The following is a 23741-nucleotide window of genomic DNA, read 5'->3' as shown; positions in this document are numbered from 1 at the left end:
AGTGGCACAGAGCTGAGCCCTGCCTGCCCAGCCCATGCTCTGTCAGACTGGCCAGCAGCACCCACACTCCTGAGTCCCATAATGATTTCAGTACTCCCCCAGTGCATCCCTGCAGCTCCTATGACCCTTTGCTGCGCTCCTCACAGAGCTTGAAGATGGTTTCTCGATGCCAATTAGTGCTTGCCATGTGGATGAACAGGAAGTTTTACCTCTTTGTTGCCAGACAACCCCAGGCTTTCATCAATCCCGTGGAAATGCCAGCTTGGTTTTAATCTCTCCTCAATGAGCTGAAAAGCCTTGCGGTGGAATAACTCACCACCCTCTGTCTTAGTAGGAAATGCCCCTTGACAATTACATAGTGCCCAGGGCCACTCCAGGGGCTGTGTGAGTCCCCATGCCAAAAGGAGAGCAAGGAGCCTCACATGCCACAGGTTGCCTTGGCCCAGGCTGTCAGGACATCCTACATGATTTACTGGAGTGTCACACAGAGAGAAAACATCCCAGCCTGGTTCTGCATGACTCACCATCACTGCCTGGGAAGAAGGCTCTGCACTGTTTGCCCTTGGTAGGAGCATGGTGTCCCTGCAGAATCCTCTCTTCAGAGCCTGGGCACAGGGGCAAATGCAGCTCATACGGGTCCCAGAGGAGAAGCAGCAGCTCTGCATTCCTAGGGAATAGTCCAGGTGGGGCTCCCAATAATAGAGTGGCAACAGATGGAGGCATCCCCAGCCCTCTCCTCTGCCAGCTACAGATCTCTGACTCCACCACACATGAAGCTTGGGAAGCTGCGTTGGTCCTTGTGGCCCCATGTAGAGGGGAAAGAGCTGCTCTGGTGCTCAGGGGAGCTGCCCCACACACTGCTCTGCACCACCTCTGGGGTGGCTCATCTCCCTTAATGGAGATTCCAGGTGACTGAGCCTGCTGTGTCCCTGTCCTTCTGCAGGCAGGAAGGCAGAGCTACTGGCACCAGCCCTGGGGGCTGCCCTGATCTCCCAGGGGTGCTGCAGAGCTGGGGACAGGGTGTCTGTGGAACACTGTGAAAAGCAGGACAAAAGAAAGGCAGGCAGCTCCCCATGCCCCCCTGCTGGGCGCTGGGCAGCAATACCTCCATGTCCCACCACAGCATCCTGGCTCCTGTGGAGGTCGGGGGGGCGGGGGAGACGGGAGGGACCCCTCCTCACAGCCACACATGGCCCCCAAGGCTGCCCACCCATCTCCCCCATGGCTGGTGATTTACGTCAGGCAGCAGATGGAGCGTGTGCCCAGCAGGCTGGCATGGGGGTGGCACTGGCGGTGCCTGCAGATACCACGGCTGCTGACGGCACTGGTTATTCTTAGCACCTGTGGAGGAGCAGGGGGGTTCGCCTGGAAGGGGGCCTGGCACTGGTGGGCTCCCCTGGAGCAGATGGCCCAGCGGCATGAGCCAGCTCTCACCACCGCACCAATGGGGAAGGAACAGGGAAGGCAGGACAAGCAGATTGCACCCAGAGCCCTCTCTGGCTCTGAGCCAGCTGCAACAGGGTCTTTGAGGAGAGGAGGCGCTCTGGATACCACCTGAGACCAGGACAGGGTGCTGCATCTTCTCTCCCAGACTCCACAGGGAGGGCCTTCCCAAAGTGAGCACTGGGGAGAGGGGCTGTGGCTGGGGGTCCTGGACAGGAACCAGACAGACAGATGGCACATGGCTGGGGACATGGCTGGCTCAGGGCTGGCCAAACCCAGGCCCCCACAGCCCCACAAATTCCCCCTGTTCTCTCCTTCCCAGTCCACTACCCCCTCTTGTCCAGGGGGCTGCAGGAGAAGTCAAGGTAGAACTAGAGTCCCTGCCCTGAGCTGGGAGCAGAACACCCTGCATTTCAGCCAGGGATAGGGAATCCCTTTCAGAGCCGAGGGATTAACATGGAGCCCCTTTGAGTGCAATAGGCTTCTGGGCCAAAGCTGTCCTGCCCCAGAGCCAGCTGAGTCCTCACTTCCTTCAGCATGCTACCCTGTGCCAGTTGTGGCTTAGGGCTGCAATGACATGTCTGAGTGTGGAGCACCGTGGGAGCCCATGAGGGAACTGGGTGTGCAGAAACTAGCACTGTCCCAGTCCCGTGAACAGCAGGACCCAAAAAGGCCAGAGCTAAACATAGGAAACCTACTTTCCAGCTGTCGTGACCAGCTGCTCACCTTGAACCAGGATGTGGCTCCTGGATCTGGGGCTTTAGAGAGCTCATTGAGGCTTGCACGTGAGAAGGTGGTAGCCCATGATGCGTGCCAGTTGCTGATGAGGAGCAAGGAGCTGATGGCTGGGTAGCAACCCCAAGCCCTGTGTGACAGCTCTGGTGCAGCTGGAAGGGATGTGGGTGAGAAGGCACAGCCAGAGGGCACAAGGAGCCTGGAGGAATCAACGACCTGCACGTGGAGCCACTTCCAGCACCCAGGGCCCAGGGCAGAGCCACTGGGGGAGCTGGGGCCGAGGAAGGGGTGCCAACCCTGAGCTCGTCCTTCCTCCTGTGCCCACGTGATGGCAGCAGCCTCCCGCGGGCACCCACCCACGGAGCGCGGCATGGGGCTCAGCGTCGCCCGGGGGGGGCAGCCAGAGTGCAGCTCGCGGGGGCCGTTCTGAAACCAAAAGGATGGAAGAAATCTCAGCGCCCTCCTGTTTCCGTGGGTCCTTGCAACAATGGGGTCACCAGGGATCCCCCTCACTAGCCCCTGTCACAGGGCAGATGGGTAAGGCTCAATTCCCTTCCTTCCCTCATCGCCCACAAGAAGGGCTAAACTAAGGAAGCACCTCAAAACCAGCCCTCAGCATCCACCAGCGCATAGAAGAGAGGACACTCCTGGAGCTGCTTGTGGGTTGTCCACCCTTTAGGAATTCACCTGTTTTCAGCATCATCCCAGTTTCCCCTGCCCACACTTGGACCCCAGGCTGGTGCCACCTCCACTGGGAGCTGGATCCTGCCGGTCGCCAGGTCCGATGGGGCCTGGCATGGGAAACCCTACCCGAGTTCACTGTGGCCACTCTCCCAGCTATGGATCTGTGGTGGATCTGGGAGTCTCATGACTCCCCAGGTTACTAATGGCCTGGAAACTGCTTCATCCTCATGGCATGTATCTTCTTTCTTCATGTTAAGCAGAGAACAAGAAAGTTTGTTGGACGCTCCCACCACTTCAGTGGCAGCAGCTACTCTGTTAACAATGCTGGCGGGCACCGTGCTGCCACCGGGACCTCTGCTGTTCAAGTGTTCCAGTGGCTTTGCCCGGCCAGATTTTGACTTGGTTTACCTCTTATCAATCCTGTGCCCTTCAGACATGCTTTAATCCTTTTGCTGCTTCCTGCAGGTCCTTCCGCCAGCCCTTTTGCAATCCCGCTGTACAGACCCACCTGCCGTCCCTACATCCTGCCTGCCCATGGCGGGCTTCCCCAGCTTGCCTGCTCCTCCCCTCAGCAGCTCTGCGTCCTTGGACCCTTGCCCAGCCCTTCCCCACCAGCTCCCAGTTGCTCATCTCTCTGAAGGGTGAGGGCTACCCAGGCTGGTCCCCAGGGCTCACTGACCACCAGCCCAGCCTCACGGCCTCCCTCTCACCCAATCTGCACGTGCTTCAAAGCCAGCACCTTAAGACCTTCCTGAATCTCATTCCAAGGGTCCTGGGCCAGTGGTCCCCATCTTCCTGAGGTGTTGTCCTATGTCCCAGCCCCACCAGGACAGCACCATGTGCCCCAATCACTCTTCACTAGCCCCCCAGTGCAGTTCAGCGGTGGCAGAAATGTTCACCTTGAGATGCAACAGTGCCAGGAAGCCACTTCTCCTCCTCCTAGAAATCCCTTTTTCCCTCGTATATCCCCGACCCCCAGGCATCTGCCGAGACTCTCAACGTGCCCAACATCCATAGCCCCCAGGCTTTGTGCGTTCCACCCATGCGTGGCTTGGCTTCGGGCAAGGCAGCTCCCAGACGTTCCCAGCAGTGAAGCCAGGTCCTCCCTGGCTTTTCCTCCCGTCCTGGGACCTTTCATCCCCTTTTTCCTATTTCCTGCCCAGTCTCCGGAGCCACGCGGGCTGCCCGCGCCAATGCTTCAGGGAGTGATGCCACGGGCAGCGCCAGCTCCTCAGCGCCCACACCACCCCGGAAAGCACAGAGCGGGGCGAGAGTCCCCACCGGGAAAGGGCCATCGTGGCCCTTCTTCACCCCACGTCACCTCATGTTACAATTCGCCAGCTTCTCCCGGACCCAAGCGTGGGTTCCCCGCCGCTCGTTCCCCCGCCCCGAGGGTGCCGGGGAACGGCACGCTCGGGGTGGGCGGAGATCGGCGGGGCCGGGCCGGGGCGGCGAGGAGAGGCGAGGGGCGGGGCGGCGAGGAGAGGCGAGGAGCGGAGCAGAGGCAGGATGCGCGGGGCCGGGACGGGGCGGGCGGAACGGGGCCGGGGTGGAGCGGGGCGGGGCCGGGGCGGAGCGGGGCCGGGGCGGAGCGGGGCCGGGCCGGGGCGGGCGGAGGCCGCTCGCGGCGCTCGACACCGGGCACGTCCTGCAGCCTCTTGCCCTCTACGGCCCCGGGAGCGGCCCCGGCGCCGCCGCCGTGGCCAGGCACGGGGCCCCCCGGGATGTCCTCGTCGCCCGCGGAGGAGTGCCGGTCGCCCGTGGGGCTGGACTGCTGCAGCTGCTGCCTGGATCTGGCCAACCGGAGCGGGCTGGAGGAGGGGGCCGGGGGCGAGAACAACAACCCGGGCAGCCCCACCGTGAGCAGCTTCCGGCAGCTGCGGGAGCAGCTGGTCCAACAGAACCTCAACACCGACAAGCTGAGCTCCATCATGCGCCAGGACTCGCTGGAACCCGTCGTGCGGGACCCCTGCTACCTCTTCAACCAGGGTATCTGCAACAGGAATATCGACCAGACCCTGCTCTCCATCCTCCTCCTCTTCCACAGGTGGGTGTCACCGCCAGGAGCCTGTGAGTTGCCGGGGGCCGGGCGCCCCGGGGCATCGGGCTCGGAGCTGACAGCGGTGTGGGGCTGGCAAGAGAAGGGGACTTGTGTGACCCCGGGGCTGGGGGATGTCAGCGGCGGTGGAATCTGGGTGGGGAGAGGCCGCGTCTGGCACGGAGTCCGTACGTGGTGCCAGCCCATCCCTAGGTGCGGGTCCGGGTGGCTTTGCTCTGCCGTGCCCGCCGTGCCTGTCTTGTGGTGCCGTGTGTCTGCAGGGAATTGACAACAGCCCCCAGCTGTGTGTCTTGGCCGCTGGAGTCTGTGCTCATCTCCCTGGCTACCTCTGTCCACACAGACAGTGCCCACAGAGGCATGGATAGTGTCCAGCGACAGACAGGCATTGGACCCATCCTGCGTGGAGAGTGCAGCAGGTTCCTTGGGAAGCAGCTGTGCTGCCTCGAAAGCCATCTTGAGCGTCACTGAGAGCCTAGGTAGGGAGTCTGAGAGTCCCAGTGCCAGCTCCTGTCCTTTTGGCAGCACCCCTGAGTGGACACAGGCTTGGCCTGGAATGGTACTTCCCGTGCCTGGAAAGTGGCTGTGCCCTGCCCGAGTTGGTCTCGAGGTTCCTCTGGGCAGGCTCCCTGTGTCCCCACAGCTGAACGTGCTGGGGGCTGCTCCCATCCATTCCCTGGCAGACTGAGGAGGCAGGACTGCAGGGTCTGCTCTGCTCCCTCCTCTAGCAGTGAGAACAGAGGAGACTGAACAGGAGGTCCCAGGAGCTACCACTCTGCAGGCTCCCCAGCCCTGATGAGGTGAACCCCAGAGAGGAGGAGTGAATAGAGCTGTCTCAGGTCCTGCACTAGCGCTGTGTGGGGCTGGCTCTGGTGACAGTCTGTGGGGGAGCAGCCTGTACGAGGGCTAGCAGGTCTGGCTCTCCCCGGTTCAGCCTGAGAGAGCCGAGCTGTGCCAGTAGTGCCGCAGGTGCCCGAGACTTCTAGTGTCTTCGGCAGGTGGGACACATCCACTACCCTGAGGAGACGAGGAGGAGACCTGTGGCCTATCAGTGCCTCAGGTGCAGATGTCTGCCTGGCTGGCACGGCGGGCAGCGGCTCTGGGGCTTGCTGCTCTGCCATGGGTGGGTGCTGCGCACGGGGAGCGGCACCCAGGCGTTCAGAGACACCTCGCCATCCCCTTCCCACTACACGCACCGTGGGCGTGCTCCCGGGCTGTGTGCGGAGCGGCAGCGGGTGGGCTCACACGTGGCTGCCCCACGCGTGTGAGCCACCCCGGCGCACTCCCGCCTCCTCGCCCAGCAGGGTCTGACGCCGAGAGGCTGCTGCCTCGAGCCGGCCTTACTTTTCCTGCACTTACATAATGCCGAGCTGCCGCTCAGGTGGGAAGGGAGGAGCTGGGACACCTGCCAAGGCGCTGGTGCCTGGCCCATACAGGGAGCAGTGAATCTACCCAGCTGCGAAGGAACAGGAGCGAGAGGTTCCCCTCCTCCCTGGGAGGCTGCAGCAAGTTGGCACCGTGAGTGAAGGGGGAAGCAAGACGTTGTCCCCAGCACGGGCTGCCAGGGCTGGGGTCAGAGCCGAGCACCTGGGCGGCTTGCTGGGGCAGTCAGTGACAGTGCCTGTGGGCCAGAGGCCACTGATATGGGCACAGCGGGCTGCTTTCGAACTGATCGCTGCTGGAGCAGGACCTGTGGTGCTCCTGGTGAGGTAGGGAATGAGCAGAGATGCCAAGGGACAAGGATTTCTCTCTGTCGGTGTGCCTTAGCATTCCTTGCTGCCTGTCTTCCATGCCCTGTTAATGTGATGTGTCCCAAGAAGCTCCATGCATTGTCTTTGTCACAGGCTGTGACAAACTATGGTATGGTGCAAAGCTATGTCCCTCTATCATGCCCAGTGTCCAGGCACCTCAGTCTGGAGGCTGCCTGGGTGAACCCCTGCCGCCCCTAGGTGGCACAGCATGGGGGAGCTGGCTGCATGGCCCCAGGCACTGGAGCTAGGTGTGCCCACACCTGTGTTTGCAGTTGTTTTGCTCCAGCCTGAACTTTCTCCTTCTGGGGAATGAGCCAACACATCCAAGAGGAGATAGCACACACAGTGGAGGATTGTGGGTGCCAGAGGAACACCCCGATAACACGCCTGATAAGGGCACCCTGCTGCTGGCACCAGGGAACCCAAACCATTTGGTGCCCATTATTTTGGCTGATGTGCTCCTACAGCAACACAGGAGGAAGAGAAAGATGTGTGGATACACATCCTCGTATGTGGCTGACATCCAGGACAGCATGGCATGCCCAAGATCCTACCTAAACCCAGAGTTGAGTCTGGCTCTGGGCCTGGCTGGAGACAACTCAGTCAGGGTCAGATCAGTGCTGGGCTTCTCAGACAACACACATTTCACCATGTCTAATCTGTCTCTGGGGCTTTCTCTTGCTGGGTGGTCCCTGCCAGGCTCTCCATACCCTTTGCTCACAGCAGGGATGTTGTTAGGGATGCACAAGGAAGGCATGCTCTGGACCAATTGCCTCCAGGGCTCATGCTCCTGCAGGAAGCCCTGCTGTTTCAGGAGTGCACAGGATCCTGTGCAGAAAGGGCTTCTCCCCACCGTGTCCTCACATAGGGCATCACAAGCTGTTTTCCAGGGAAGTCTCAGCGGTGCCAAGGGACCACGCTCACATGGAAGCACCAGGTGTAGGGAGGATGGCTGCCACTACCTTGGCTGGGCACACCTTCTCCCTGCAGGTGCCAGTGAAGTGGGCAGAAAGCTGTCCCTCTTGTAATGCCTCTTTGCCATCCTGCTGTAATGCCAACATTATCCCAGACCCAAACACAAGCCAAACTGTAGGCCAGGGAGAGCAGGCCCCTGACCACATGGCACCTTTTCCTGGGCCAGGTGGCTGAGGGGAGCCAGGGGTATGGGAGGAGGTTGGCACTGCAGGGGAAGCAGCCCCCTGGGTGTATGCTAGCCTGTGATCCAAGCGGAACCTGCCTGGCTCTGGGTGGGAAGAGGAGGTACATACCAGCCCACTTGCCCACATCAGCCAGGTGTGCCAGCATTTCTTCCCGGCAACACCTGGCAGCCTGGCCAGCCTGTGCCCATCCTGCTCCAGGCTGTGAGGGGACACCTCTGCATAGCCAGATCATCTGTAGGCACTGCCAGACCTGCTGCTCCATCCAACAGGTTGGGCAGTGACCCATCCTTTGGTCAGAGCCATGAAAGGAGCTGACGGCCACTCTCTCCCAGGCCTAGGCAAGCCATGGGAGTCACAGGGAGGCAGGGAAGCTCTGTGTGAGGGGCTGGGGAAGCATGAATTTGGGCAAAGCAAGGGCAGCACTGCCTTTCCTGCTGTAAGGACAGGCCAACAAGAAAGAGCTGCCAGGGCAGCAGTACCAGAGTGGCGTTTGTGTCACAGCACCACTTGTTCCTGTCTGTCGGGTGTCACTTTGCAGCAGCAATGCAGGAGGAGAGGAGCCAGGGCATAAAGGGCACCTCGAGGTGGCAGGGCCAGGGCAAGCATTTCAGCTGGTTGAGTGGGCTGAAGCAACAAGGACACATTGATGGGGAGAGGGGCCATGAGTGAGCATGAGAGAGGCGTGGGTGTAGGACCGAGCTGTCCTACTTGCCTTCTTCTGGCCCTGGGACAGCTCTGCCATGGAGGGGGCCAGGAGAGTCCCCCTGCCCTCCAGAACTATGCACCAGGGCTTTCTTTGCTTTGCTCCCACAAGACAGAGCTGCACATAGCCTGACCTGTGGCCTGTGGTGTTGTTTGCAAGCCCTGCACACCACCGAGGTGCTGGGGAGATGTTGTTTCAGTGGCAGGGAGTAGCTTGTACTGCTGGGAGGTGCTGACCTTGGCATACCCAAATCCTCCCAGCCTTGGGAAGATGTCTGGCAGGCAGCTGGCTCAGCTTGCTGTGGTCTCCATCATGGGCATCTCAATACCTTGGGACCCCCACCCCATGACCCAGCAGATCAGGCTCACAGGGGCTCTGCCACAGCATACTGGGTTGGCATGGCACGGCAGGGCTGGCAGCAGCATGTGCCACACCATGCACCATGCCTGTCGCTGCCTGTTCCTGAAGGACCCAGCTCCCTCCAGAAGGATATTCTCAACACTCTCTGGAGCACAGGAGAGCCATGCTCAGGCCCTCCAGCCCGTTGGGAGGGAATCATTTGCCCCTGACCACAAGGCAATGGCCAAGGAGGCTGGCACGGCTGAGCCAGTCTGGTGATGCCAACGTCAGCTTCCCAGCAGCCTGCCATGTTGGTTCTCTGGGGATTCTCCAGCACTACCCATCTGCTAGGGCAGGCATTTGGCTCTGTACAGGCAGAAGTAGGTGTCCCAAGGTCAGGCAGAGATGACAGCAGGGCCCTGTGGGGAAAAGGCTGGACAGGATTTTTTCCAGCTTTGAACTGTAAAGATGAGGAAGAGGCTGGAGCTGAAGGAGGCTGCAGGGCTCTGCCCTGATCCCAGCATCATGCCCCCTCTCTCCAGCATCACATTATCGTTTCCTGGTAAGACATGGCCTGATCCTGGACAGTCTCTGCTGGGACCTGACACCGCCTCCTTAGCCACTGCCCAGCACAAAGAGGGTTAAAGCTGACTCTGTAGTTTGGGGGAGCACCGTGACCTGCATTGGGACCAAAGGGCTTGGAAAGGCTTGGGATATATGTTGTCAGAGCCTGGCAGCTGTGTGTGTGCCCAGGGAACGTGATCATGGGTCCATGTGCTTTATGTGGACTGCCAAGGCCAGTGAGTCTCGAGGTGGATCCTGCCCTTGGGAAGGACTGAGGCCCTGTTGGTAGAGGGCAGAGAATCACAGAACTCATTAGGTTGGAAAAGACTTCTGAGGTCATCATCTTCAACTTTACCCCAGGGTGTGTGTTGGGGGAAGAGGGCTGGAGAGGCGAGAGAGGCTACAACCCATCCTGATGCTTTGCAAATGAGCTTTGAGTTATATTTATCCAGGTGCTGAACACGGCTGGCTTTGGGACAGGAGATCATCCTCTGTCTGTGTGCTGAGTTTTATATATATATTTGAGGGGGCTTTTGCTGCAGAACAACTCTAGTGGCAGAGAAGAAACTCTGGGTCCTTCAGACTCTAGGATCAGGGTAGGATGCAGTCCTTGCCACCCCCACCTGCAATTCCCTGGGGATGGCAGCCCTGTCCAGATTGGCAGATGGTGGTAGATGCCATGGGGCAGGACAAGACATTTCCATGTCCTTTACTGAGACCATCACAGTGATATGCCTGTGAAAAGGAGCAGGACTGCTCCGGGTGGTTTGGAGGCAAGGGGTGGTCTCAGGTTGTTCCCAAGGGTTGGCACAAGCGAGGTGATAGCTGGCTACTGAGGTCGGGCACACAGAGAGCCTGGGCAGCACCACAGGTATACATCCTGCCAGGAACCGATTGTCTTTCACATTGTTATTGTTCTGAAATGTCAGTGGCAGCAGGGTTTCAGTGAAGGTCCCTGATTTGAAATGCCCGGGATTCCATGCAAAGGCCAGGCAGGGTATTAATAACCGTCTCTGCTGAAGCTGCGCGGCCTTATGTGTCCTTGCCTGACCTCCTGTGGGTGCTGGCTCCTGTGCCAGCCAAGCACAGCTCCTCTGCCCCCAGCCCCCGCCGGGTCAGCTCTGCTGGGCTTTGCACTCCCACTGGGGTCCAGCTGTCCCTTGGGTATTGTGGGGTTGCTGGGGCTCTTGCTGGGGCTCCCCTCAAGCATTGGGCCAGGCAGGAGAGCACCAGGCTCCAGCACCTGTGGAAGGGGCCAGTGAAGGGCTTGAGGAGTTCCATAAACAGGGCTTATTCTGGGCTGGAAGAGCAGATTTGGGTAGCGTGGGGTGCGCTGCACAGCTCTTGCAGCTCCCCTGCCTCCGTCCTCATTACATAACAGGCTGCCTCCCAGTTAGTGAGCGGGCACTCCTGCACGCCGCAGGGCAGCAGCTGCCAGTGCCTAGCAGGGCTCTGGAGGGCCCACTCCTGCCTGAAAAGGGGCCTGGGATTGTTTTTGGAGGATGCCAGAGGCCCTGCTTTGGGGTTCCTCTCTCGGGCTGAGGATCCCTGCAAAGCTGAAGGAGGGGCTGGGGGAGGCAGAGCCCAGGCTGGCAGCCCCCTGCCCACCTGCTGTGGGGTGCGAGGGCACCATGCAGCCCTCGTTCTGTGGGAGACCCCTTCAGTGTTGCAACCACCTATGCTCTATCCCCACTCTCCTGAAAGTGGACCAGAAAAGAGCACCCAGGATCTGGGGGCGATCCAGTTGGGACTGTCCAGGATAACCCAGTAAGCTGAGAAGCAAGGACAGTTCTGGAGTTCAGAGCCGTGGCTGGCAGGGCACAGGTAAGCAGGGGGCAATAACACTAGTTCAATGACAGCACTCCAGCCCGGACTGTGGGTGTGAAACACTTTGCTCTGCAGACAGATTTGTGGATGAAAGCTCTGCCAAGGGTTCAGTCTGCAGTCCTCTCTGGGGCTGGGCATCCCTGGTCCATGGGAGCCAGTAGCATGGTGGGAGTTAGCTGCACTCCCTAACAGCTAGGCATGGTGCTCAGAGAAAGCTGCAGGGTTTTCACTGGCACTCTCACCTCAGCATTTGGCAGCTGTGGGACCCTTTGTGGGGAGCAGCGAGGTGCAAGGGTGCCCCACAGTCCCTGGCAGGGAACCCACTGGGGTGTCTGCACTGGATTGGCAGCAGCAGCCTGGGGCTAGTGTTGACAAGATAGGATGTTTGGCCACATGATGCAGGGCTGGTAACAACCCAATGAGCCTTTTTTCCTCCGCCTCTCCTGTACCAGCATGCCTGGGAAGCTGTGATTCTGGGGGCCTCCAACATGGTGAGAAGGGAACTGGATCCTCTCTGGCTTCCAACATGGCTGAAACGGGGTCCTCTTACCTCCCCTCTTCACCCTACTGCTGGGAGGCAACTCCTGCTGGGGGCACAGGAGGAAGAAGAAGGTCTGGTGACAAAGTTAAAGAAAAATTGCAGCTCTCAGCAGGCTGGCTTGAGGGTGTGCACTCGCATGCTAGAAAAAACCAGAACTGGGAGTACAGCCAAGTACCTTTATCAGAGGAAGCAGTCAGCCCCACAGCTGGACACAGGAGCCTACCAGGGCTCCCTCCACCACCCCACACTGCCTCCAGCCTGACAGGCTGGAGGAGTCTCCACACCACAATCCCTGCCCATGCCTGCTGCCTAGTGAGGTGGGTCACCTGTGTCCCCTGCCCATGGCCACAGAGCTCACTGTCTCCATTGGGCATGAAGGGAAGGAGGACATGTTCCCTGTCAGCCTTCCCAAGGGTAGGTTCCCCTCTGGCCTTCCCTCACTGAAGCTTTCCCTGGGCTTCCCCAGTGTGGTTACCTGCTGTTCTGGAGCAGCACATGCCCTGAGTTGGGGGATTTATGACCCCTCCAAGGCTCTGATGGGCATGACCTGGGTCCCCATGTCACAGGGTTCCTGCTTGTATGGGGCTCCTGCATGTCTCACACAGCTCCTAGGAGACACCAGCTGAGCTGGAGGGTAGTCCCAGACCTGAGCAGCTCAGCCAGGGAATCTCCAGGAGGAGGAAATCAAGATCTGGACAACTCGTGTGCTCTGGCAGTGCTAGGCCCACAGCCCTTGTGACTGGCACAAAAACCCCACGCCAGTGCCATAGGGCAGGCAGCTGCTGTTCAGGATCCTGGGATTCCATGGCAGATGACTCAGCTGCCTGTTTGCCTGTGGGCAGCCCCTAGCTCTACCTCTCCTTTCCCAGAACCAGGATAGAACTGCTGGACAAGACCTGGAGCTCCTCAGCCCTGTCTCACACCCAGCTCTTCCTGCCATAAGCAACCACAGGCCCCAGCCATCAGCAGTGTCCCCAGCCACACTTCCCTCTGTTCCTGCAGGGCATGACTAGGATGCCCTGGTGCTGGCATTCCCAGTCCTTTGGCTGGTACCACCACAGTTGCAGGATTTTGGGCCATGACAGGCAGAGTTTTCTTAGCTGTGTTTGCAAGCAGTAGCTTTTCCTCTCCCACTCTGCTCTGACCCTTGGAGCAGGAGATCTGGCTCTGCAGAGCAGCCTGGGCAGCCTTGGCTCTGCGCCTTTCCCAGTTTGCTCTCCAGTGTCTCTGAGGCCAGGCTATAAACATTTCCCACGCCTCAGACCCTCTGAAGGGCCTTCCTCCCATTGAGCTGAGTCCTTGGGAGAGAGCAAGCCAGGAAAACTGCCACGGAGCCATAAGCACAGCTTGGAGCAGGGGGAGAACCAAGTCTGGGGAGCCAGGGCTGCTCCTGAAGCCCCAACCACCCCTCCAGCTCCATTGGCCACTACCAGGACTGGAGCATCCTTTGGTGTGTGGCACTGCAGTACCTGGAGCACTGTAGAGCTCAGTCCGACACGTAGGGCTCGGTACAAAAGCATGGCTTGTCCCCGGGGCTGTGGGGAGAGGGCATGTCCCTTGACCCACAGCATTGGGCAGGTGTGGAATGCCAGGCAGCAAGAGATAATTCCCTTGTCCTCCTCCCTATCACCCCTTGCTCCAGCCTGGCAGAGCTCTGTGGTGGCTGCAGAACTCCAAGTCCCATTGCTGAGGAGGGGCTTGTCACTTAATGTCACCCAGTAGGGGGGCTGGCATCTTCTGGACTGAGGCACAGGCTGTATAAGGTCTGAGGGGCTGCTGTCAGCTTTGGGGTGTCCTGCAGGGCCACTGCTGGGGTGATATCATCATCGGCTAGTGTCATTGCCTCTGCTCACTGCTTGATGACAACCGTGGGTGTTTTTTTTTCTCCAGAGAGCACAACAATTAGTGTCACAACTGCCCTGTATTGCGGCTGCTGTCGCTGTTACCAAAATAACCACAGGCACGAGCCGGGCCCGGCCTGATGAACCTCCTGCCACTGTGTGCAGATGCAGGAGCTGCCATGCTGCTGCCTCAGGGATGCAATTCACACCACTGGCCCCTCTTGCTCCAAGCTCCCATCACTGGTGCTGTAGGGTAGCTGTGAGTCCATGCTGACCTGCTCCTTAGGAAGAGCAAGGTGGCGTGTTGCCCACCCTGCTCTGCTCAGAGGAGCAGGAGCAGGAGATGGGAGAGGAGGTGGCTGCTAGCAGCCTGGCAAGGCCAGGGCTGTGGTGTGCTAGGAAAGGCCCCCTCACCACTTGGAGTGCAGCTGGAGCCCCATGTAGGACCCTGCTGCTGTGAGGGCATTGGGGCAGCTCAGAGGAACTCTTGGGGAGAGCTGGGACAAAGCAGGATCCAGCAGAGCTGCTGCTCCCACTGTGGAGGTGCCAGCAGGGCTGCAGGTGATAGCTGAGTGCTGCTCCCGCTGTGCTGAATGCTGCTCCCACTGTGCAGGGGCATGTGGAGCCACCCTGTGCCATGCCGCTGACGGGGTGTGCAGGCAGGGCTGGGCATCACTGTTAGGGCAATGTGTGCAGAGGGTGGCAGCAGCGCTCGTGCATCTGCATGCAGAACAGCAGCATTTGTTTGGCACACGAAGTGTGTGTCACAGGGTCGCAGAGGCATGCAGATCAGAAAAGACCCTCGAGATCATCAGCTGCAGGTAGTAAACTAATATGCTCTCACAAGTGTGCAAGCAGGGAGCACCAGTGTGCACATGCATGTGCAGGATGTGCCCCTGTGTGCAGAGCACATGCTCATGTGGGCTGCAAACACACATGTGCATGCAGGGGACGTGGGCGTGTGGGTGTGCTGTGTGTGCACGCACATGTGCAGGCAACGCTTGCAGGGGCTGCAAGGTGACCCTGGTGGTGTGTGCACCCCACTACACCTTCAAGAGCCCCGCCCCCAGGGGAGGTGTGGGGCTGCAGCCCCCTGCCCAGCCTGACCTGCCCTGGCCACCGGCTGCGTAGGGATCCCTCATTTACTGAAAGCCAGGAAAGAAACTTCTGCTTCTTCATCCCTCCAGAGCATCCCTTGCTGCGGCCTCTTGAAGGCCAACAGCATCCTGCCCAGCCTAAGTGAGAAGCCCATGCCCTGAGCAGTGATGCGGGCAGGGCTGGGTGGAAAGACCCAGGAGGACTGCAGGGAAATCAGTGACTTACTCTGGTTTATTTTTGCAATAGTCCCAGCTCCATGGGAAAAATATTGGAGGTGGCAGAGCTGAAGCAATCTCCCCCCAAAGCATTTTCCAGCTGCACTCCAGTAGCTGCAGAAATATTTGGGGTTTTTTTCTCAGTCCTTGGTGCCAGTGTGAAGCATCAGAAAAACACCAGGCAGGGACCAGGAACCTCAAGCTGTGAGACAAGGACTACCAGCCAGGCTCTAGTCTGCCGGTTCTGGAGCCCTTGGTCCCTGCCACAAATGATTTAGGGCTTCCTTTGGGAAGGAGGCTGAACCAGGACTGGGGGGGCCATATCGCAGGAGGTGGGGACAGAGGCACAGCTGCCAGGGCGGGGGGCAGGCTGGGGTCCACCCACCCCATCTCCCTGCTGTTGACACCTCTCTGCAGAAGACAGGAGGTGGCACAAGTGTGGGAGAAAATGCTCTCCCCATCTCTCCTGTCTTCTTCCCAGTGAAAGCAGCACGATTCATGAGCTGCAGTGGCAAACTCAGTCAAAGGACCCCTGGTGTGGGTGGTCTGGACTTGTCCCAGTGGGGGGACAAAGCTGTGTCCCAGAGGCTGCCACCAAGCCCACCACCAGCCACTCTGGGGACAAGTGCACACAGAGGCCTTTCATCTCCCCAGGGAGGGGGGCACCCGCGCAGCTCGGGATGGCACACTGGCCATTGGCTTTGAAAGGGCCAATTGAGTGCAGCTGAGGTCATCTCCCAGCATGTTTACCCTGTGGCTGGACCCCCTGGATGCAGCCAACACCCAGGCTGTCTCTGTCATTGCAAGCTGGGGGGACGCAGCCACAAACAGAGCCAGCATCGCTGCTAGGAACAGAGGGGCTGGAGCAGGGTCAGGGGTGGCATGGCCTTCCAGCCACCGTACTCCCCGAGCCTCTTCAGAAGGAGGGACTGGTAAGTCGGGCCTGATATGGGTGAGGGGAGGAGCACAGGCCAGCCTCAGGGCTTGGGGAACCGACACCTGCCTACTCTCTTCAGTGTCAGCACCCTGCTCAGCTCCTGTACAGCAGCTTTGCATGGGCCGGAGTAGTGCTGACACAGGGGGATGTGCATAATTCTGCCCCCTCCTCCCCCCAGGTCCCAGATGGGCCCACCAGGGAGAAAATGCTTTCTCACATCCCCACATCAAACCTGCATGTCCCCAGGGCACCCACATGTGCCCTGGCTGCAGTTCACAGACAGCACAGCATCCTCACTCTGCTCTGGCATGGGGCTTGTGGGGAGCTGCCTGGCTAGGTCTTGCTCCCAGCAGCAGGTGTGCTGCACTGTGCCTCAGTTTCCCTTTCTGATGGGGAAATTGCACTCTGCTCTCCCTCCCTGCTCGAGGAAGGGGCACAGCAAGACACCCACAAGTCAGGGTTCCTTGGGTCTCTCCCAACAGCCGAGTGCCAGCTATGTTCAGTACCCCCTGCATCGGGGTGCTCAGTGTGCTTTGCAGCATCCCTGCAGTGCACATGCCCTGCCAACACTAACTCTTTCTTGGATACTATGGTGTGTGTGGGGTCCGCCATTCAGCATCAGCCTCGCCATGCCCAGCAGGGGATGAGCCCCCGCGGCGTCAGGGGCAACAGGCAACCCCTGAGCAAAGTTCCCTCCGCTCCAGAGGGCAGAGATAAACGGGCAGGCAATGGCAGTGGAGGCAGCACCGGGTGGGCAGTGCCATCCCAGCCCCTGGGATGCTGGGGGCATTCTAGGGGCCCTGCTTCCACCTCTCGGAGGAGACCCACTTGCTCTATGTATAAATCGCTCTGGGGACGCGGGAAGGACCCATCATGCCCGTGGGGTTACGCGCTAGTGCGCGCACACAGGGACGCCAGTGCGCGCACACAGGGACGCCGCTCCGCACAGCCCTGGCCGACCCCCGCCGCGGCCGCTGTAGTGCCGCTCGTGCCCGCAGGGGGGCGCCCTCCCGCAGCGCGGTTATGCAACGCTGGGCGGGGCTGCCGAGCCGAGGGCGCATTCGGCGCCCGGAGCGCTCCGTGATCGGGGGGGCTGTGGTGCTCCGGGGCCGCTCTTCGGGAGCCCGAGGGTGTTGTTCTGTAACCCCGGACTGCTCTGACACCCAGGGGTGGCGGTGTTTAGTGCTCCCGAGTTTGTTCGGGAGCACGATTTTGTTCTGGACCCCAGGTTTGCTCTGCATTCCAAGGTTGTTGTTCTGCACCCAGGGCGTGTAATGTAGCCCGAATTTGTTCTGCACCACAAGGTCATTCTGTTGTACCCTATATTTCTTGTTCTGCACACTGGGTTGGCTCTGTACCCCGAGTTCGTTTCGTACCTCTGTTCTGTATCCGGAGGCTGTTCTGCACTCCGCGGTGTTGCTCTGTACCCCGGGTTTGTTCTGCACTCCGCGGTTGTTGTTCTGCAACTTCAGGATGTGTTCTGTACCCTGGGTTGGTCCTGTACCCCGGGTTTTCTCTCCGCGCAGGTTTTCATTTCTCCTCCTGGATTTGTTTTTTACGCCTGGGTTGTTTTTCTGCTCTCGTTTCTGTTGTTTGTCACTCCTGTTTCCGTTTGTTTTACATTCCCGTTTCTCTTATGCACCCCGGTTTTTTAGCAGCCCCTTTCTGTTTTTCATTCACGTTTCTATTTTGCACCCCGGGTTCTATTTTGAATGCCCATGGCTCCCCTTTCCCTCCTGCCTCCCTTTCACAGTCACGGGGCCTCACTGTGCGGGACCTGCAAGCTGCACCTCCAAATGCAGACCGGGTTCGCCCCTTCTCCCAGCCCCCAAGCAGAGGCATGTGTCCCCCCGACTGAATCCCCATCCTGGGTGCCCAGGAGCACAGGAACGGGATGCTGAGGCTTGTGGGCTATGGGGGATTGTAGGAGGGCTGCCGGGGGTCCCAGGAGCCCTCCTTGCAACAGACGAGGGGAGTTGAGTGGGGGTGCAGATTTGGGGGGAACACAGTGCTGAAGCGCGGGGGTCCCTGCGCTGGGACGGCGCCGTGCTGTGGTTTAACTGGAAGGGGCTGAGGGGCTGCAGTACGCGGGGTGAGGGGTCAGTAGCGGTGCACTACCCGGGGTGAGGGAGCGATACCGGTAGGGCGGTACCGGCGCGGCGCTGCGGGCGGCGGGCGGTCTCCGCCGCGTTCGCCCCTCCCGGCAGGGCGGGCGCTGCCAATATAAGCGGGGGCGGCGTGTAGGCCCCGGCAGTGCGTCTTGTTCTGTGTGTGCGCGCTTGTGTCGCTGCGCCCTCAGCTATGAGCACCGGCATGTACCAGTCCCCCATGGAGGTGGCTGTCTACCAGCTCCACAACTTCTCTATCTCCTTCTTCTCCTCCCTGCTCGGGGGGGATGTAGTCTCCGTGAAGCTCGACAACAGGTAGGGGCAGCCCCGGTGCGCCGCGGCGTCCCCGCCATTCGCCGCAGGGATCTGGGGGAAGGGCCGTCCCGGTGCCCGGGGGGTGCTGCTGCGAGCCCCATGGATGGGGGGGGGGGGGGCTGGGGCGGGGGACATTGCTACTCCGAGAGCAAAGGACATACGCGACCGGTGCCTGAATTAAGGAATTCCCTTGGGGAGGAGGACGCCCTGATCCACTGGTTGGGGACGAGGTGTCGCGGTGCACGGACCCCTCGGGAAGGGAGGGTTTCGGTGCTGACCTTCGGCCTCTCCGCTCTCTTCCAGCGCTTCCGGAGCCAGCGTGGTGGCCATTGACAACAAGATCGAGCAGGCGATGGTGAGTTGCAGCTCTGCCCCCTCTCCCCCCGCACCTTCCCGCCGTCACCCCGCGGGTGCTGTGCACGGGGGTGATCTTCCCGCTCCCGGGTGGGTGCTCGGCCCAAGGTGGGGGTCCCTCTGCCCACGGGGGTCCCCACTCCCCATCCCTCTGCCAGGCAGAGCTGCTCTTTGTCTGTGACCGCCGCGAAGCTCATTGGCTCCAGCTGCTCCGCAGTGCGCCGGGAGCGAGGGTGGACGTGGAGGGGGACTTTCAGGGTCTTGGGGAGCCCGAGCCGGGTTCCCTGGGTGCTCGGGAACTCCAGTCCCCCCAAATGCCGGGGTAGGTGAGGGGGCTGGAAAGTGCTTCTGGATGCAGAGAGACCAGAGAGATGGTGGCTGAGGGAGCTATGCTGGATGAGCACCAAGACCTGGCCAGGGTTCCAGGAGTGGCACAGGGTGGGGAGGGATGGTCCTTGGAAAAAGCTTCTGTAGCATTTGGCATGTGCCCCAGCACTTGGGAACAGGAGGGATCAACCCCCTGGGCATTACTGTCCATTAATTGGTCTCTTCCATGGCCTTTGCAGGATCTTGTGAAAAATCATCTGATGTATGCTGTGCGGGAGGAAGTGGAGGTCCTGAAAGAGCAAATCAAGGAACTGTTGGAGAAAAACTCCCAGCTGGAGCGTGAGAACAGCCTCCTGAAGACCCTGGCCAGCCCTGAGCAGCTGGAGAAGTTCCAGTCCCGGCTCCCAGCAGAGGTGCTGTGCCCTGAGGAGCAGAGCCCTGGGGTGGCTGCCCCGGCTCAGCACTCCGGGGGCTCTGCGGTGTAAGGTGGCTCTGTCCTCGGGGTGGGCAGAGCCACAGAACTCTTTCTACTTAATCTCCTGCAAAATTGTTTCCACCTTCATCTCACACGAAGGACTGCCAGACCCTGGCACTGAGCCGTGCCCCTTGGGCAGCCCTGGCCAGCCCGCAGAGCAAGCGGCCGTCTCCTTCATGAGGATGCTCTTCTGCAAGGAAGACAGGGGCAGCTGACCCCCCCTCCCCATCCAACCGCCTGCCAGGTGCCAGGGGGAGATCTGTGGTGCCTGTTCTGGGGCTCTGCTGAAGAGCAGAGCCGGGCAGTCTTTGGCACCGTGCTGGTAACCTGCGGATGGAAGGAGCGCACGCCAAGCCCCGGGCCTCAGTTGCATTCTGCAGGGGGGTGTCTTTTTCTGGCAAAGCCTGGCATTGGAGGGAGATCCATGTTTAGTGAGCTGTGATGTGTCCCGCAAGCCACCCAGGAGCCTGCTGGAACCCGACCCAGACTGAGCAGCACCGGGGTGGCAGCTGCAGCATAGACCGTGGCTGAACGCTCAGCAGTATGGGGATTACAAGGAAAAAAAGCTTGTTTTGTTAGTTTGGGCATCTGTAGGTGTATCTATGTATAAACATGCACACAAGAGTGCCTCTGAGGCTGTGGGGTGCTCGCTCTGGGTCAGCCATGCCCATCTCAACATATGGGGCATTCGAAGGCAGACTGGAATGGTGAGCACCTGGCAGTGGACAGCCAACTATTGTGAGTGGCACCAAGGAGGGGGCAGATTCACTCCTCTCTAGCATTCTATCTGACAGAACCGTGCGGCAGCACTGGGAAGATCTAGACTGAGCACTGGGCAGAGCCACAAGGCAGGTTGTGCTCCAGCCCACTGGGGTGGAGGAGCCAGCCCATGTTCCTGGGCTCCCCTCTGTCCCTGGCTTGTTCTCTGGGATGTGACGGGACATTGCTTTTGATGTCAGAAGCGGTGACACTGTTGTGTAAATCTAGATAGAAATGGCAATAAACTCTACTTTTTATATATACCCATGCCCCAAGCTGTGTCTGTGGTTGGGGAGAGGTGGGAGGGTGGTGGCAGTGGGGAAGGGACTGGGAATTGCTGGAATGGGACTGGTAAGGATACTGGGCTGATGCTGTTCCCCAGCTGGGAAAACCTGGCAGCTCCCCACCTTTGCAGTGGGGTTTAGTTCCTCCTAGATGGCCCTGGCTGAGCCAAGATGGGTTTTTGGAGATAGGAGTAGGCAGCCCCTTCCAGGAGCTGGATGTGTGGTTGGGAAAAGTGTTGTGAACCTGCAGGTGTCTGTTCCTTGTGTCACACCTTTACAGGGTAGACTTGGGGGCACAAGCAGAAAGGAGGCTCTTGCCAGGCTGTGTGGAGCTGTATGTACCCCCAGCTCTGCTCTTCCTCTGGTGTTTTTGTTCTCACAGCCATCATTGGTATTTTTTGATTGGTTGGGTTTTTTTCATTTTGGGCCATGTCAAAACATGAGATATAATCTCAAAATGTGAGAGTAAGAGGATGGGTCATCTGGATTGAACAGTGCTGGACAGGAGTGGGGAATGCCCCAACCCTGTTCTAGGACACAGACAGCTTTTGATTCAACCCCATGGGGTGGGTATGTGAGGGAGGGCAAAAAAATGTGTGAACCCTCCATCTCTGGGGCTGCTGATGGCTACTACAGGTTACAGCCTGGAGGTGTTTGTGCAGAGCCCCAGGCTGGTAGGATGTTTGAAGCAAGGTGCAGTATCCTCCCCTGGGGTTTTCTGGCGACACATCTCCTGGGCTATCAGGAGCCCTCCTTGGGCCGGCAGTGCCTGGGGCCGGGGAGCAGCTAGGTGGCCATATCCTGTGCTGCAGCAGCACAGCTCCACAGAGTTTCGTGTCTCTGCTGTGGTGTGGGAGGTTCAGCCCCAGCTCTGTGTGAGTCACAGAGCTGGGGGTGGTTGGTACCCTGGAAACGCTGGGTAAACAGCAAAACACAGGCTATGGGCTTGAAATCATTATTGGGTGGCTTTCTCCTCCCTGTTCTGTCTCAACACGGTGACCCCACAGCAGCCTTGTGCAGGCAGCCCTGCAAGTGCTCTTGCAAGGGCACACGCATGTGCCTTGTGAGTGCATGTGTGTGATGACTTTCCCTGTATGTAAAGGGGATAAGTAAGATAAGGAGCCTGAACCTGTTTACACACACACAGATAACTTTTTCTGTGTGTGTAAACAGGTTCAGGCTCCTCTACCACATACATACACATCCCTTGCACACACAGGCACTGCAGCAGCCTGTGGGGGATACACACAGCAGACCCCCAAGTGCTGCCAGCCTCTCAGGTTTTACAGCTGCTCCAGGAAGGGCAGCTGGATCCAGCTGTGCTTGCACTGGCCAGGTCACTACGGTGGGTGTTGGGGATGGTGAGAAATGGTCTGGCCATCCTTCTGGCCCTTCTTGGCTGCAGAAGCTTTGGCCTGCAGCAATGAGCTCTGTGCTACATTTGTTCTAATTGCACCCTCAATCCAGCTGTGTTCAAGGGGTGCAGTGATGGTGTCGGGAGTCCTGTTTGCTGCCTCTCCCCATCCTCTGTCCCGTCCCCACAGCCTTGGGGTCCTGCAGAGCACAGAGGCAGACGGGGACAGGCTGTGGCAAAACCCGCTCATTGCAGCCACCTGCTCCCAACCACTTGTTCAGAGCTCAGCCTTCCTCCCACGGGTAGGCAGAGCCTTTCCCGTCCTGCAGCATGGTGTGACAAAGTGCCAGCCAATGGCACAGGGCAGCCCTTGCAGAGCCCCCACCACCCCACTGCCCCGTAGTGCTCCAGGGGTTAGCGAACACCCCAGCATCCTGCACCCCCGACATCCCGCACCCAGCCTCCCCTGGCCACCCATGTCTCCCAGCCCAACCCTGGATCCACCCCGACTGGCTCAGCTCAGGGGAACGATAGAGAAAAGGGCTTGGGAGCGGCATGTTGTTGCAGAGGGTGGGAAGCCTTTGTACGTGATGCTTAGTGCAGCAAGCACAGGTGAGCAGCAGCCTGGGAGGGGGTTTGAAGCAGCACAGGGAGGGCAGCAGAACTTGAGGGTCTGCCCAAGGGCCAGGATATAGGGGAGACCCCCCCAGCCCTGCATGTTCTCACTCCTTTACTGTGTTCCCCTGGGGAGATTCCACTCCAGCCAGGCAGAAGGGCCTTGTGCAACATCCTTCCCTGTGTTTCAAACACTGTGTGCTTCCCTGCTCCTCAAATCGAACATCATGTCCCAGCCCAGCCCAGCCCTGCGGGAGCTTTGCAGACAGATGCATGTGTGGGATTTTCCACATGCATGTGTAGGATTTTCCTTGGTGCCCAGCACCCCCATGGATCCAGGTCAGCCCACCACAGCTGGGGAAGCTGTGCTGCACAGTGGAGGCTCTCACTGGAGAGTGGCACAAGTCGTGGAGCCAGCCCTGAGCAAGCCACAGCCCAATGCCGTGGTGGTTGGTGCATGGTGAGAGCAAGAGCCAGCTGGAGCCTACACAGGCAGCCAGCGCACTGGGGCTCTGTGTGCAGCAGCCTCCCAGGACACCTGCACAAGCATTCCATGAGCACTGGGACCCAACCCCATCTGGGACAGCTGGAGAGGGTGAGATGCAAGCATGAGGATGCACCAGCAACAAGCCAGCATGCCGACCCCATCCCCCAAGAACCTGTGCAGCAGGGTGGGTGGAGGGCACAGAGGAGCTGCACCAGAGCTGAGGGTCCTCATCTAGCACATTCCCACAGCTCACCCACCCTTCTGCTGTGCCTCAGTTTCCCCTCTGTTCACGTTCCCTGTGCAGGGGGTTTTTCCAAGGTCGAGTCAGGCTGAGACCCTGCATGCCTCCAAGCAGTCCCAGCTGGGTAAGAGGTTTCAGGCCTCCATGGCAGGCAGACCACGGCCCAGGCAGAGGGAAGGGAGCAGTTCCCAGCACACGTGCATGCCAGGAGCTGCTGGCAGGGCTGTCCACCACAGGCACACTGCAGCTATGCCCTCTGCCAGCACTGTCAGCCCACGGGCACAGGCACCTGTGGGGTAGTGGCAGCACATCCCAAAACAGTACAGGCAGTCCTTGCAGAGTGGCTGTTGCTGTCCCGGTGCCATGCCACCCTTACATAACTGGGGAGCCAGTCCAGGCCTGTGCCCTTTGCTTAGGGCTGGGACAGGACCCAGCAGTGCCAGCCAGCAGCCCCCTCAGGGCTTTTGGCCCCATCACAGGTCTCAGGGCGGTCCCCCCTTCCCAGGAACACTGCCAACCCCTGTCCCC

General features: G+C 59.7%; 1 protein-coding gene across 2 annotated transcripts; it reads left to right on the top strand.

Moving 5' to 3' along the window:
• The first annotated feature begins 4478 nt into the window (after positions 1–4478).
• TSC22D3 (TSC22 domain family member 3) lies at positions 4479–20495 on the top strand. 2 transcript variants are annotated; one of them, XM_059859338.1, is made up of 3 exons: positions 4479–4909; positions 18621–18672; positions 19238–20495. In XM_059859338.1, the coding sequence occupies exons 1-3, from the start codon at positions 4587–4589 to the stop codon at positions 19481–19483; spliced, it is 621 nt and encodes a 206-aa protein (XP_059715321.1). In that variant the 5' UTR covers positions 4479–4586; the 3' UTR covers positions 19484–20495. The 2 variants fall into 2 exon arrangements, with proteins under 2 accessions (XP_059715321.1, XP_059715322.1); XM_059859339.1 differs by lacking the exon at positions 4479–4909 and adding an exon at positions 18131–18317.
• The last annotated feature ends 3246 nt before the right edge of the window (positions 20496–23741 follow it).

The sequence above is a fragment of the Haemorhous mexicanus genome, chromosome 14 (assembly GCF_027477595.1).
Source record: "Haemorhous mexicanus isolate bHaeMex1 chromosome 14, bHaeMex1.pri, whole genome shotgun sequence".
NCBI classification, from domain to species: domain Eukaryota; kingdom Metazoa; phylum Chordata; class Aves; order Passeriformes; family Fringillidae; genus Haemorhous; species Haemorhous mexicanus.
This window is presented reverse-complemented; position numbering and strand designations above follow the sequence as displayed.